This window comes from Panthera leo, chromosome C2 (assembly GCF_018350215.1).
Source record: "Panthera leo isolate Ple1 chromosome C2, P.leo_Ple1_pat1.1, whole genome shotgun sequence".
Classification (NCBI taxonomy): Eukaryota; Metazoa; Chordata; class Mammalia; order Carnivora; family Felidae; genus Panthera; species Panthera leo.
This window is the reverse complement of record NC_056687.1, coordinates 2,208,360-2,223,635: the sequence shown is the minus strand read 5'-3', so window position 1 is coordinate 2,223,635 and position 15,276 is coordinate 2,208,360. Positions and strand designations below refer to the sequence as shown.

General features: G+C 63.4%; 1 protein-coding gene and 1 non-coding gene across 2 annotated transcripts; one reads left to right on the top strand and one right to left on the bottom strand.

Annotated features, from left to right (window-relative positions):
* Positions 1-532: 532 nt before the first annotated feature.
* Positions 533-14,017, bottom strand: DNMT3L (DNA methyltransferase 3 like). The gene is made up of 12 exons (XM_042902943.1): positions 13,939-14,017; positions 13,396-13,494; positions 13,177-13,221; positions 12,564-12,643; positions 12,218-12,330; positions 11,412-11,583; positions 9,200-9,287; positions 8,016-8,104; positions 5,456-5,531; positions 4,963-5,102; positions 2,613-2,704; positions 533-739 (listed from the first exon to the last, which is right to left on the bottom strand). The coding sequence occupies exons 1-12, from the start codon at positions 14,015-14,017 to the stop codon at positions 574-576; spliced, it is 1,239 nt and encodes a 412-aa protein (XP_042758877.1). The 3' UTR covers positions 533-573.
* On the top strand, positions 3,837-3,921 carry TRNAR-UCG. Its single transcript has one exon. It is a non-coding gene; the product is annotated as a tRNA-Arg (tRNA).
* Positions 14,018-15,276: the final 1,259 nt, after the last annotated feature.

Sequence of the window (15,276 nt, the reverse complement as noted above, 5' to 3'; positions counted from 1 at the left end):
CTTTGTTTACCAACCGTCCTAGTCTACGCTTTGCAAGGGTTTGGGATGTTTGGTGCGGCTATAATCGGGGGGAGCGGGGTTCACTCTCAGCCGGCGGCAGTCACGCACCCACAGGGGCCACATGTGCACAGGGGACACGGGCCACACCCACCGTGACAACCTGTCCTGCCTATCTTCCTCACACACACTCCCACGTCCTACGGGATAAAAGAAAGGCTATCCTTGCACATAAAAACACCAGAATATGACCAGTAACAACCACAATGAATATATTTGTAACGTCTCAACCGGCACACACAAACGTTTTCAGCAACAAATATGCTTCATAACGTCAGGGTCTTGTCCAAGGTTAGAGGCTGAGAATGTCGCCCCCATGAGAAAGGGCGGGGCCGGCCGGGCCGGGCCCTGCATCACCGCACCGAGCAGGAGGTGCCTCTGTCTGAGGCCACCTTGGGAAATCCAAAGTCAGCCAAATAAAATAATAGTTTGAAGAGAGAAAAAAAAGAAACAATGCAAGGAAAGTTGCCCGGTTCTAGGAAGACTTTTTTTTTTTTTCATGGTAAAATGAATCATTTATAAAGAGGAAGTGAGCCCTGTTGAAAAACACTTAAAATATTCTCTCAGGGGGAGAAAACAATTCTTCACCAGCTTGGCTGGCCCCTGGGCGGGGGGCTTCATTCTCCGCCTGTCCTGAGCCAGCGAGGACAATGCCTCTTGGGAAACCAGGGCGGAATGCTTGCTGCAAAGGAGAGAAGGAGGCTCATTACCAACCCGGGCCCCGCACAGGCTCCCCAGGGGTGGGGGTGGTGGCGCCGTGAGTGGGCGCACGGGCTCCCACCGGATTATCCAGAGGCCTCGGAAATAGACATCCTTGGAAGCCCCCACCCATCTTCCGTAAGCTTTCCAGCCAGCGTAGAATGACAAGCAGTCCTTGGACAGCAGGGGACCAGATGGCTCCTCTGGGGAGCAGCCGGAGCCCCGGGCCCAGCTCGGCAGTCCACTTTCAGTGTGAAGAGCCACCATGGAGAAAACCCGTGCACAAGAAGGGGCGGGACTGCGCGGCCAAGGTTGGCCAGACTGCGCCGTGTATCACTCCCAAGGACTTCCTATACCCGAGACCCAGGACGGTACCACGCATGTCCCCTGAGGGTGCCGTGGCCCCCGGTGCTGGGGGCCCTGTGTGTGGGGCAGGTGCATGGGGAGATCACGTGCACCCTGGCCTGCGATTTGATGTCGCCCGTAGGACTCAAGTCTTCACGGACTTGGTGCCCAGCACCCACACTAGGGTCGGGGGACATCACTGGGTTTACGTTGGGGATGAAGGCCACAGGTGAGGCGGCAGAAACACACGGCGCCCATCCCAGCACCCTCCCCAAATGCCTCCCCGGGGACAGGCCTACTGCCTGAGGGATGACCGTGGCCGTGGCCGTGGCCATCCACAGGCAGCTGCCAACCGTCTCAGCTCAATGCTTCCACTCTCAGCGAGCGTGAGGCTCTGTCCTCGCTACTGAGACATGAGCCTGGAGGCAAAGGCCCACGTGAAGACGCTGCTTCCAGCTTTATTCTGGGAACCAGGCGCCTGCACCGGCAGAACTCCGGGGGGGGGGGGGGGGGAGAGGGAGGAGGGCAGGGAGAGGAGGCGGCCTGACGCTCAACGCTTCCGAAGACATGGGGAAAGCTGCTTCGCTCCACTCCACCGAACACGGAGCCTGGGTGTGGGCCTGGCACCCGCCAAGCCTTGGCACTTCCTGCCACGAGCACACGCCACACTGCAATGTGGGGAATGCTGGACATGGTGGGGGGGGGGGCATAGAAGTTTCCAGAAACTCTCTGTCAGAAGCAGAAGGCGTGGCTTAGCTCAGATGCCGTCAACACTGGCTCACCACAGGGCAGGTGCCGCGCGGTGTGGGCTGTGGGGGAGGGAGGCGGCCGTGTCGTCAGGGGCTCTGGGGCACATTGTGTGGTTGAGGACGGATGAGCGAGGGCGGGTGTCCGAGGAGCAGAAAGCTATCCAGGGGAGGGGGCAGGGGGCGTGGGGGGGGCGCTGGATGCTCACGAGAATGAATGGTCCCAGGCATGTTCTGGCAACAGAGAAGGGCCCAAGGCCTGGTGTGTTTGAGTGGTTCGTACAGGCCAGAAATGCACCGTGAGTGAGCTTGTGTGAGTGTGACAGTGTGTGTGAGGCTGTGTGTGTGAATGAGTGTGAGCAGGTGGGTGGGAGTGGGTGTGCACGTGTGCAGGGCAGGGCAGGGCAGGGCAGGGCAGAGCTCCAGAAGGCTGGGTGGTTTCCAGGGCCAGGTGACGGGTGTCCGGGAGTTGACTTTCTTCTCAGGACCCAGGGAGGCCCTGCAAAGTCCTGAGGGGACAGCCTCAGGCAGCCTTGATGCAAGAGGCTGGGGAAAGGTCCCCAAAGTGGGAGCGGGCATTCCTGACCTGGATCAAGCCCAGAATCTGGCGGAAAAGAGGCACACCGGACACAGCCCCCGACCGGGGCATGGAGGCTGCCCGGGCGTGGCTCCGTCTAGAAAACTCCACGTTCCCAGACTTATGCTGGGCCGGCGTCCCCACCCCCACTGCAAGCGCCCCGAGGCCCTGGGGCGCGCCGGGAGCACCTTCTCACGGCCGGGATGTTGCTCCACACGTGCACGGCGTTCACGTTCTGGATGGTTCTGCCACAGATGTCCTGGATGGTCACGGGGTCGGCCTGGGGGAGGGAGACTTGGGCTGCGGCTCGGCGTGACCCGGGCAACGACCTCTGCCCCTCACGGTGCCCACAGGCCTCGGCCACCTTTCTAGACAGACTGTGGCTGTCAGTCACCGTTGCTGACGTCTCGCATCTGATTTCCTAGAAATCCTCTGCGGGAAGGAGGCTGAGACATCGCTGGGAAACCTTTACCAGCAGACCTTCCAGTCCCAGAGGTCACGTGGGCAGGGCTTCCCCACGGGCTCCAGCTCGGAGGTGAACTTCCCTGAAGGATAAAGGGGTCCTTTATCTTTGAGCCAACAGCCTTTCTGCCTCAGGAAGATAAGAGGCTTTGCTGGCAACGAAGGGTTTTCTAAAGTGCCGGTGTTTCAGGAGCCAAGCGGGCTGCCTGGACCCTAGAGGGCCCTGGAAGGGGAGGGGGCGGGAGGGAGACGGGCCTTCCGCCAGTGGGAGGGGGAGAGGCTAGAGGAGAAACTGAGACAAGAAGCCCCCTGGCCCCTGACGCCTAACGCAAGGTAGGCTGACCCCACTCACACGGACTCAGGGAGCCTACAGAGCCCCATGTGCACCGTTCCCGGGCCCCCCCACCCCGCCCGTGGACACCCCAGCCTCCTCCTGGACCCAGACACCTCGCCGGGAGAGAGACACCAGACAGCCCGGCACTCGCCAGAGCCGAAGGAGACCGAATGTCTAGATCTTCCCTGCCTTCAGCAGGAGCGATGTTCCACAGCGAGACGGGAGCCGTCACAGGAAATGCGGGACGCTCCCTTTCTGGCCATCCTGATCTGGGACCAGTTGTGACCTCCCAAACGTGTGTGCAAAACCATCCAAAGGCAGGATTTTTGATGGGCTCTACGTGTGCGGATCACTGGCGTCCAGGCTTGGAACCTGAACCTTGTGGCTGGACCCGCTATCACTTACTCTTAGATTTTTTTTTTTTGTTTTTTTTGATAAATGATTCAGGATTCAAACCTGGTCCTGGCAGCTTCTAGGGGGGCATGTTGCTATTTTAAAAATTCCAGACTTCCTAACGAGGAGAATAACCACAGACGCGGAGGGAAGCGGAAGAATCATGGGAACGTTTTGCTCAGCCCTGTGAAAATGACTTTTAAAACCGTAAGTCACAGGGGGCGCCTGGGTGGCTCAGTCGGTTGAGCGTCCGACTTCGGCTCGGGTCACGATCTCACGGTCCGTGGGTTCGAGCCCCACGTCGGGCTCTGTACTGACAGCTCGGGGCCTGGAGCCTGTTTTGGATTCTGTCTCCCCCTCTCTCTCTGCCCCTCCCCCCCCAAAATAAATAAACATTAAAAAAAATTTTTTTAATAAAAACAACTATAATTCACAGATTGTACTCTAGGAGAACGTAAGGTGCGGTGACGCACGGGCAGAAACACAGCGAGACTGCATGGGACAGCCTGACCCTGTGGGCCCTGTGTCCCTGCAGGGGTCTAGGGGCTGGGACAGCCCGACCGGGCAGGTGGGTGCAGCAGCGAATACGCCACAACTTGGCCCAGCAGTGTCACTTCTGGAACCGTCCCACGAGTGTCCCCATACACGCCCCGCAGCGCGGGCTTGTCTGTTAGACCTCAAGACTACAGCGACCCCATTCCCACTAGGGAACAGATCAAATACGTTTTTTACGTCCAAAGTAAAACCGCCCAGAACAGGCCCGTCCAGGGTGGTCGCTAAGTGACTCAAGCCCGAGGCGGGGCGGGCGTCTGCACACCTGCGTGCAGGGGCAAGCACCGTCCCCGGCGACAGGACTGGCGAGGGGGACGGGGCGGGGCGGGCAGCGAGGAGACTTTCTGCCGTGACTCTGTGAGCATCTCAGCATGAGGGAGACTTCCCGAGAGGGGGGCGTCAGGCCCCACCGGGGGCTGTCCCATGGGGGGGGGGGGCCCTGCAGCCGGGGCCCTGAGCCAGTCAGCCCAGGGCGGCTGCTCTCGTGGTCAGGATTCGGGTCGGCGGAGAGAAGACACGAGGCTGTCGGCGCCCCAGAGGGACAGTGCGTGCGATGTGTGTGCGGTGTGCGAGACGTGCGTGTGCTCAAAGGAAGAGCCCCACGCTGGCCTGTCCTGAAGTGCGGGAGCAGCGTGCAGGGCACGCCGACCAAGGCCACCTTGAAGGGTCTGTGCCCCGGGAGCGCGGTGACCCCCGCGAACCGGGTGAAAAGGAGGCTCAGGGGCCGGGCTCCGAGGAAGCCGGCCTGTCCCGGGGAGGCCCCCGGACCGGCCCCCGGACCGCAGCGCGGCACGTACCTCCAGGAAGCGAGTGGCTACGGTCCGGTCCTCTTGGGTCAGCACCAGATTGTCCACGAACATCCAGAAGAAGGGCTGCTGGCGGGCCGGCCGGGGCCTCGCGTACTGCAGGACGCGGTGGAACTGGAGCAGGTACCACACTGGGGGAGGGGCGTCCGGGTGCGTGTGGGCTCTGCCCGTGGGGTCGCGGCAGAGGGGCGCGGCGGTGACTGCCCGGACCCGGCGCCCGCCTCTCCCCGGGGCAGGCCTGTCCCCGCCAGAGCAGCTGAGCCTCAAGGGCCCCGGTCGCCGTGGCCTGAGCGCAGACCGCCCCCCCCCCCATTATGAGGGGACAGGGCAGTGAAAACGGCGTGGGGAGCGCACGTGCGCGTCCTCCCGCCAACGACCCCACTCGGAGCACCTGCTACAGGGACGCAGAGCACCAAGGGCGGGGCGTGCAAAAGGGTTTGGGGACCAGACGGCCAGGGAACGCGCGCAGACCGCGGTCTCTTACCCGGAGGATGGTCACAGGCGTGGCCGACGGGGGGCGTGGAGCCGTACACGAGGTCGAACGGGCCCCATCCTTCCACCTGCAGGACACGGGCACACAGAAGGCAGGTGGGGACGGCCTGTTCTGGCAGGTGGCTCCCGGGCACCGAGCGGCCCCCACCGCAGCAGGCACCTGTGCGCCCAGGTGAGTGGCTCGCGATGAGGCCGAGCCCCCACAGCGCCCTGGCGGGAGCAGTGACACCCCCCCAGGTCACAGCCGCCACTGGCCTCAGGGACGCACGGAGCCCGGCCTCCGTCACCCGAGGGGAGGCCAGCCCCCCGCAGGGCACTTGGAACGTGAGGCGAGCCCTTCGTGCCAGGCGCTGGCCTCATAGACCCGCCCCCGGGAAGGCTGGCACGCGGACCCCGGGATTCACACGCATTTCCTGTGCTTTGCCGGAAAGCGTATGACGTGCGCCTGACGTGACAGCCGGGAGCGGACAGCGGGGCCACAGCCTTCCCTGACCGGCCACAGTCAGCCGGTCACTGCGGGCGGGGGGAGGAAGCCACCCCTCCAACCGTGCCTGAGCCAACGAGGATGCTCCGGAACCACAGTGACCCACGTGCCCCTCTCCTGCAGGACCCGAGGGACTCCCGTTAATGACAACCGTAGTCCCCGTCTTTCTACTAAAGGAACATTAACAGAGACCCAGGTGCTGGATCGCTGGTTTTCCGACGGGTCCTGCCCCAGGGCAGACCCCCTTCCCCGGGCCGTCCCCCAGACCGCGTAACCAAAGCCCCCATCCCTCGGTGAGCCCCCGAGCCTGTGCCTCCTCCGGCACCTTCCCGTGTCCCCGAGAGCTACTGGGGGCGTCTGGGCACCGGCCTCCGTCACGGCCTAGTGACCGGAGCAAAGGCGCGAAGGTGCTGTCCAGGCAGGGTGGTCGGGGAGGGGGGCAAGGAGGCGAGCACGGGCGGGCGGTCCCAGACCAGCACCCCCGCAGTCACCCACCCGCTGGCCCCCAGTACGTGCTGCCGCGAAGCAGCTCACGGAGAAGACACCGGAGTCTTGGAGGGAACACGCGGTCCCCCCCTCCCAAGCTGTCTGCCCCCCACTCCGGGCTGGAACAGAAACCCACGGCCAGGAGGAGGTGGGAGCCGGCCACCCCCCGTCTCTAGGAGGGGCTGCAAGGGCACAGCCCGTGTCACAGGCCTCGTGGAAAGAGGTGAGGTCAGGAGGCGTGGTGTGGGGGCGCTCAGAGATGCTGCACGCACCTGAGTCGTGATTACTGTGGTAACAGGTGTCACTCACGGGTGTCACACACGGCTACAATAAACAGGTTTCCAGTGTCACGATCAGAAATAGAGGTCCCACATTGCTGTCATAGGGGGTGTGACACGTTCCTATTGCTAATAGAGGCCAGGTTATCGCTGAGAAAACAGGGGCCCCGTTTTGCTGCGGATGACAGGGGGTGCCCATTGCTGTTGGCAGTGGGCCTCTCTAAGGAAGACGGGGTGTCTGGGAGCCACAGCTGGCATGCAGGGCGGTGCCCTGGTGTCCCCTGCAGCCCCGCCTAAGGGGAGGCCTGTGTCACCGTCACGTTCCACACCCTGCCTTGCCCCGTGAGGGCGGACTCTGGTCCCGGGGGCGGGAAAGGAGGCAGGATGGGCGTGCCTGCAGGACAGATTCTCGAAATGGTCAGTCCTCTCAAGGGGTCGGGGTGAGGGCAGCGTGTGGGATCTTGGATGAGGCCCATGGTGATGAAGTTTAAGGTCATGAGGTTCAGGTGTGCCCTGTCCCACGGAGAGACCTGTCCTCGGGGCCTCCGGGCAGGGGAGCCCTCGGTGGGATGAGGCTGTGGGGCTTCTCCAGGCGTGGCCAGAGCGGGGCGCTAGCCCCCTGGACCACAGGCTCCCAGGCCCCACGGGGAGCAGAGAGGTGAGGACCTGGCCGGCCCCTGGCAGAACAGAACCCCCACGTCGGCCCCCTCCTTGTGGCCCCTTCCACGGCCAGCACTCCTGGCCCCAGACCCTCTGCCCACGGTTAGTGGCTCTCAGGACGATGGGCTCTAATCCTCTCTCCTGGGCCCAGAGACCGAAGGACCGGGTCCTCCTGTCCCGGGACCACCACGAGGAGGCTTCCCAGACCCTTGCCATCCGTCGCCAAGGGCTCCTGGCCCAGCTGGATGCCAGTGAGTCACTTTTTAGGCACTTCCTCCAAGGTCACTGTCCGGGACAGCAGGAAACAGCCTTCAAGGGAACCAGAACATTCCAGGCTGTGTTTGGAGAATGCCCCCAAACAGTGACCGTTCAGTTCACGATTTTATCTGAAGGGGCAGGTGGCGTTTCATCCCGTCTGTGTTGGGATCGGGCCCCTGGATGACAACCACAAGAACCAGAGTTCTGGCCCATCGCTCTGGGCCGTGGGCGGCGTGGGGGCCGCGAAAACACCCCTCTCGCCTCCCCCACTGCCTGCGGGCCCCCCACGCACACCCTGGCTCGGGGACCCCGACCCCCGCAGCACCCGTGGGGGTCTTGCACGTGTGCCCTCGTCTTGGCATCTGGAGGCACCCCACGGTACTTACGTCCCTCCTCACTACATCGGTGGCGTCCTCTAAGTGTTTCAGTCTTCCTGGGTCAGAACCAGGTTCCAAGAAGCCCAAACTCGTTAGTTCTGCGCGGGGAGAAATAGGGCTCAGAAGGGTGGCGTCGACGTTGGCCCCACACGGACCCAAAGGCCAAGGGTTGATTAGACAACATGTCTCTGTCTTAATGAGCCAACTCTGTCTTTTCAAGGACAGGGCACCGGCAGGAAGGATGAAGGTCCCGTTCGCTACCCGCTAAGCAGCCAACTCCGCCGAGTATGGATTTAAGAAAGTCAGGCAATTGGTTGCAAAACCAGGCCTTCGTGGGCTGCTGTGTCGTCTCTGGGTTAGGAAATCCGCCAGGCCGTGGTGTCCACGCTGAGGTCACCCAGCCTGGCTGTGTGACCCGGCGGGCGTGACCTGCAGGCTCCCCGTCACAGCCTCGGAGAGTCCTCGGCCTGGGGACGGGAAGGCGAGTTCAGAAAGGACCTTACAAACGGGAGCAAGGGACGCGCGGTCTGGGTGGGGAGACGCAGGCCGGGGTGGCCTGGGGTCGTGACTCCTGCGCCCCTTCAGCCGGCAGGCTTCGCCCCCCATGTCTCGCGGACACCCCGTCGGCAGCACAGGTGCACGCGGGGCCGCTGTGACCACGGTTCGCGAGGCTCGCGGTGGCACAGTGCAGGAAGTGGGGCACGTCCTGATTCTATCTGGCCAGAGACTAAGGAGTGTTTTCATGGATTCTTAGGTCTGCTGGGCCCGGAAGCATCCACAGGATTTCCAAGGCACCAGCAGGTGGGGGTCCGCGAAGGGCCCCGGGGGTTGGGGATGGGCAGGACAAGGCTGGGACGCATCACGTGGCCGGCCTGCACAGGCTGGGACATTTGGGTAGAGGGAGGGGCAGGGAGCCCTGCGGGTGGTCAGGTGTGTGGGGTGGCCACGGGCAGGGCCTGGCCTGGACTGCTGCCCTCTGCACAAAGCCTGGGCCCCGCAGCTCTGCTTGGGGGCATCTCGCATCCATACTTGCTTCCTGCATTTTCTGTCCTGTCGGCAATTCTGAAGGAGTGAGCTCCCGCTGCTCTCTCTGGTGCCCTTCCCTTCCTGCCAGCCGCCTGAACACACCGGGTCCCCCGCGGACCTCCCTGGGGGCAGACCGTCGCGGTCCGGCGTGACCTCACTGCACTCACCGTTCCTGATGTCCCCAAACAGGGACAGCACCCGGACCGGCTCCCTCTTCCACACGGGCACCGTTTTGTAGGTCTCCAGCGTGTTCTCCTATCGAAAGAAAACGCAGTTCTCACCGTGGCCCGGTTGCAGAGCCCGTGAGGCCCAGGGAAAATTCTTTCTGCCCCAGCAGAGGCAATTCCCCACCAGGGGAGACACCCCTGAACGCGCCTTCAGGGCAGGCTGGCCCCCCCAGGCCGGGCCATTTCTAACACAGGGAAGGCAGGTGCAAGGGGCTTTTCCTGATCGCAGAGGAAGAAAATTCTATCCCAAGAGGAAGCACTTCCTCTGGATCTCTTGGGGGATCCTGCATATGGACAGCAGGGGGATCGCCCGACTGTCCTTCCTCAGTGTGGGCCCCGAGGCGCCTGGTGGCCCTCACGGCTGCCCGCTGAGGACAAAGGACCCGAAAGCCCATGGGTAAACCCCCCCACCCCTCCCAGGACGCCCACTTGTAAAACAAGCACCCCAGACTCCCCGCCCCCAGGAGCGTGCGCTGGCCGGGCCGGAGTGGGAGACCCCGAGCCACGTGGGGAAGGGCCTGTCTGTGGCTAGAGCCCACGGGCTGGGGGGCTGGTGAGTTTGCAGGTGGGCGTGAGGAGGGCAGCTGGTCCAGCACAGGCGCGGCTCTGATGGGCGCCGGGGGGGCGTCCCGGTCCCCTCTGCTGTGACTGTCGGCGGGGGGCTCCTTCCTCCCTCTCTCCCCCCAGCACTGGGGCATTAAGGACACTTGTGAACATGAAAGGAAACTTCCTACAACTGGGGAGCATGGCCCCTCCTGGGACGCACCCCACCCATAGAGCGGAAAAAAAGCACTACCGGGCTGCGTCTCCTTTTCTGAAAAGCACTATAAACACACTTCAGCCACGGGGCCCACGCCGTCCAGCCTCAGGGCCTGTGCCTGGAGGCCAGCAAGTCCCCAGAACTCTGGTGGCAGAGAACCCGGGAAGGGTCGGGGGGGTGGGAGGGCAGTCCTGGCTCCAGGAGAGAGGGGCGCCCATGGAGGTGGGGAGGTGCCCCAGGGTCAGCACACACCCCCTTCCAGCGCCCCCCGCCCCTCCAGTGAGAGCCGGCACGGGCACACCCAGGGCCTGGACGGCCCTCTCCCCCGACCTGCTCCCACCAAACAGCAGCCAGAGGCTGAGGGAGAGAGTGAGGCTGAGGGGGAGGGAGAGGCAGAGGCGGGGGCAGGAGGCTGAGAGGCCCAGGGGGATCCCTAGTTCTGCAGACCTATGTGTGGGCCCCACGCGGCACCCGCTTACCCGGGGTGGTCCCTCTCGAGCCTTAGTTTCCCGGAGCTGCCCTAACAGTGAATATAAACAGTGGCACAAAACCACTACCGCATTTCTATGTGGACACCAGAAGTCCCAGGTCCAGGTGTGGCGGGTCTGGCTCCCTCTGGGGGCTCGCAGGGAGGGTCCTCCTGCCTCCCCTGAGCATCCCCTGTACTGGCCGCAGTCCTGGGCTGGACTCCAGCCCCTCTCGCAGTGTCGTGTGGCCAGCCTCCCCCCGGATGTCTCCATCCCCCTCCGCTTTCCCTCTGACACCTGTCCTCCTGCCTCACCCCATCCAGGAAGACCTCATCTGCAAAGACCCTGGTTCCAGCATCAGCCACATTCACGGGTACCAGGTGTTAGGTCTTGGGGGACATACTGCAACCTGCTTTGATGAGCCCATAGGTCCCGCCTGGCTCACGGCTCCTGGCCTCCCACAGGAGGTCCCGCAGCTGTGCTCCGTTCCATGCCCCGAGCCTGTGCCCCGAGCCTGTGCCCCGAGTCTGTGCCCCGAGTCTGAGCTCCACACCTGTGCCCTGAGTCTGTGCCCCAAGTCTGAGCTCCACACCTGTGCCCCGAGCCCGTGCCCCACATCTGTGCCTCAACTCCACGCCCATCCTGCCCTCTGACTGGGTGTTTGTCCCCACGTGCCGGACCTGGAGGCAACCCGTGCTGGGTCCGTCTCCTGCCAGGTCCCCCGTCCCCTGCTCGGAAGCAGCAAAACTGCCAGGCCAGAGTCGTTTCCACAAACTAGACCCCGCGGAGCCGGGACCGGAGAGGAAACCGAGAAGAGCACGTCTGCTTGGAAGCCTGGGCTCCGTCATCGCCGGTGTCAGCGCAGGTGGGCGTCGTGAGGAAATTGACGGTCGCCAACCCCCCCCCCCCCCCCGCCGCCCCTCACCGACTCGCCGTCGCAGAAGGCCTTCAGCCAGCCCCGCCACTTCTTGCGCCGCCGCAGGAGGCCGCTGCGGGGAAAGGGCAGACACAGGAAGCACACCCAGTTGCTCACGGCCTGGACTCTCCCCGAGGTCCCGGGGCCCACCAGGGTGTCCACGCACTCGAAGCAGTAGCACCTGGAGCCAAACAGAACATCACAGCGACCGAAGGGGCATCCGCTGGCCGCCAGGCAGGGGGACGAGGGGCGGGAGCCGCCCTCAGGCTGACGGGCACCGGGCGGGGGCGAGGGGGAGCCGTCACCCCGAAAGGGGGTCCAGTCCGTCTCAGGGACCTCGAGGGGCAGGAAGGAGCCATCTGCCGTCGGTGAGGTGGGGGGCCGCCCGTCTTCCCCACCTCCAGAGCCTGCAGGAAGTCGGGGTCAAGGACGCCAGCTGGGGGCCGGGGGGGGGGGGGGACAGATTTGGGAGGAGGGAGATTAAGTACCACGGGTGCTGGAGCTCCACGGGGAACTGGCCCTGCCCGGCCCCTGCCTGTGACCACCAGCCCTCGCTTCCCCGTCCCCGCTGAGGGTGCCGCCCATCCTGGCGGTGACGATAATAAAGAGAAAACTCAGGAACACAAATCTCTCGATGCCCCGCCTCCCGCGTGTGAAGGCTCTACACCGAACAAAATATTTGGGATGGAAACGGGAAGCTCGGGGGGAACTCGTCTTGAGGGGACGTCCTCCACACTCTGGGACGAGGAGCCCGAGGACGGAGATGCCGGGGCGGTGGGTGGTGGCACCTGCCCCGGGGCTGCCCCCAGGCTCACCGGGTACAGTCGGGGTTCTCACAGATGAGCAGCGTGTCCCCGGAGCAGCAGACAGAGCAGTAGGACTGGTACCCGTCATCGTCATACAGGAACAGGCGGCCCAGGAACTTGTCCTTGGCAAGGGGCAGAGCCTGGCCGGTGCCTCCTCGGTTCCCCGGGCTCCCCGCCTCCCAGCCTCCCTGCCTGCCTCCCCCCTGCCCCAGCCTCCCCCCTCCCCACCTCCCTGCTGCCCAGCCTCCCAGCCTCCCCACCTCCCCAGGCTCCCTGCCTCCCGGCCTCCCCCCTGTCCTGCCACCCCAGCCTCCCCAGGCTCCCTGCCTCCCAGCCGCCCCACCACCCCGCTTACCTTGCACGGAGCGCACATCCCTCCCTCAAACAAAGGGTGCTGCGTGTGCACCTGGAAACTTCCACAGCAGATGCAGATGTCTAAGGTGGGCACCCACAGTGCAACATGTGTCACGACACCAGCAAGCAGAGCAACAGGTTTAGGAATAAATGTAACAAGGGGAGAGCAGGCCCCGTACAATGAAAACCACAGAACGCCGTGGACAGAATTGAAAGATCTAAAGACGTGGGCAGGTACCTTGGGTACCTTGGGTAACGGGTCAGAAGACACCGCAGTTGAAGGCCAGGCCTCCCCAGAGGGCCCCCAGACCCCTCTCAAAATCCCCAATGTTTTGTGTGTTTTTTTGGCAAAAATTGACGAACTGATCCTGAACTGCGTGTGGAAACCCAAGGAATCCACAACAGGCAAATCCATAGGGAAAGAAAGTGGTTGAAAAGGGGAGGCAGCAGCAGGGGCGGGGAGGGACTGTTAATGGGAACAGTGTCTCTCTCAAGGGTGTTGAAAAGGCCCTAAAACTGGCTGCACAACTCTAAGTATCTGGGAGACACCAGGGTGGGCTCCCCGCGCCTGAGTCTTTCCAGAGCTGCTCCCCCTCGGCTGGGCAAGGGCTCACCTTCTATGTTCCTCTCGTTGACCTTGACTTCATATGCAATGAGCTCTGAAAAGGAAACAAAAGGGGATCCTTCCCTCTCCTTTTTCTAATGTAAACCTGGCCCAGATGTGATGTCAGAGGAGTGGAGGGGGCTCGTGAATGAGGTGTGACTATTCCAGAAGCCTGGGGCCTCAGACGCCACCAGGCCTGGGGCTGACCTCCTAAGGGAAGACACCTCACCTCTGCTGGGCCCTGGGGAAGCGGGGGATGACAGCTCTGAAGGCTCGCTGGAGCCCAGCAGGATGATGTCCGTGTGGTGCTCTGCCTCTGGCTCCGGGACTGGGGCCACCGCCGTGGAGACCCATGGGCAAACGGGACGCGTACAAACAGAGGGGGAAAACGGCCTGTCGGCTGCTGCCTGGGAGCCCCTGGCCCCAGCTCAGGCCCCGCCCGCCTCCTTTGGTGACACCTTTCCCTCTGGACCCAGGAGACCCAGGACACAGGGCCAGGAGGACCTACGGTGAGCGCCGATCTGGACGGGGGCTCAGTGTGTTCCCCGCGGCGTCCCTCCCTGCCCAGGCCCCCGCCACAGTGTGGGCTAGGTGGGCTTCTCCCCACAAAGGGGAGGACAGGGGGCCTTGGGAGGGGTGGGGCGATGGAGGCCCCCCGTGGGTCCCTTGGACACCCCCATGCTCTCTCCTCCCACGGAGTCCCCCAGACCACAGCTGGTGGTCTCCCCGGAGGCCACCCGGCCTGAGGCTGGGAGGAGCAGAGAGGGCTTACAGGAGCTCGCCTCTGGCGGGTCAGGGTCTGAGACGTCCAGGGTCTCCACGCTCACGGTCCCTTGCGGGGACAGGGCCATGAACGCAGGGAAAGGGGCTCCCCAGAAAGCAGCAGGAGACAGGTGGGGTGGAAGGACTGGGGGCCACAGGTACAGGACCCGCAGAGGAGCACTGTCGGGGGGAGCGGGGGCGCGCAAGGTTGCCACGTGACGTGACGTGCGGGGGCGGGGAGGCGCGGGGGAGGGGCGAGAAAACCCTCATTGTCAGGGGGTGAAGGGTGCGGGCTCATGGGGGGGACAGTGGGGTTGTTCCTGATGGATGGGGGTTGGGGGCCCAGGGGGGGAGGGTGGGGGGAGGGACTCAGGGGCGGGGTTTAGAGGGCTTGGTGCTCCCAGGCCGGGGTGGAGGCAGGGCTCCAGCAGGAGGATGCAGGACAGGCAAAGCTCAGGGCGAGGAAGATCTGTGGAGGCTATGTAGCCCGTGGGCGGAGTGGCATCCAGAGTAGGGGTGAGGCAAAAGGAGGCAGAGGGCATTTACTGCAGGTGGGACAGGCCCGGGGACACCCGATGGGAGGCCGTGGTCGGAGGGGCTCATTTGGGCCCTTCTGGGGATTGCGCAGGGGCTGTGCCCAGAGGCAGGGGACCACCCGGCAGCGGCTGCCCCTCGGGACGGTTATGGTGCTGGGCAGAAGTTGGGGAAACACCTGGGGAGGGGGCATAACTCCCTTTCTCCCAGTTTGGGTGTGGGCCTGGTGACGACTTCCCCGTGAAAAGTCGCAGAATCAGGGAGGCTGGGGTGTAACTCTGCAGGGCTCTGCCGGGTGCCCAGGGTTGACTTCAACAGTGACGGCCTGCCTTGACTGCATGTCCCCTGGACACGACGTGACCTCCGTGGCCTTCCTGCCAACAGCCCATGACCCCTACCTCTACCCATGAGAAAATCACCGGAAGATTCCAGTTGAGGGACACCCTACAAAATACCTGCCCACGGGGGCGCCTGGGGGGCTCTGTCAGTTAAGCGTCCCATTCTTGATTTCAGCTCAGGTCATGATCTCACAGTTTGTGAGTCTGAGCCCCACATGGGGTTCTGCTGATGGTGTAGAGCCTGCTTGGGATTCTCTCTCTCTCTCTCTCTCTGTGTCTCTCAAAATAAATAAACTTAAAAAAAAAAGAAAATTATGTATTAAAAAAATACCTGCCTAGAAGTTCCGAAAACTGTCATAGTCATCAAAAGCAAAGAAAGTCCAAAACACCATCACGGCCGAGAGGAGCCTCAGGGGACCTGATGGGGAAATGTCACGCGGGATCTCGGGACAGAGAAGGGAATCGGGGGGAAAACT

Coding starts and splice junctions, on each gene's coding strand:
- DNMT3L (XM_042902943.1), bottom strand. CDS start 14,017: ATGGCCCTGTCCCCGCAAGGGACCGTGAGCGTGGAGACCCTGGACGTC. Junction 12,644..13,176: donor CAACGAGAGGAACATAGAAG/GTGAGCCCTTGC, acceptor TGCCCACCTTAG/ACATCTGCATCTGCTGTGGA. Junction 9,288..11,411: donor CCTTCTGCGACGGCGAGTCG/GTGAGGGGCGGC, acceptor TTCTTTCGATAG/GAGAACACGCTGGAGACCTA.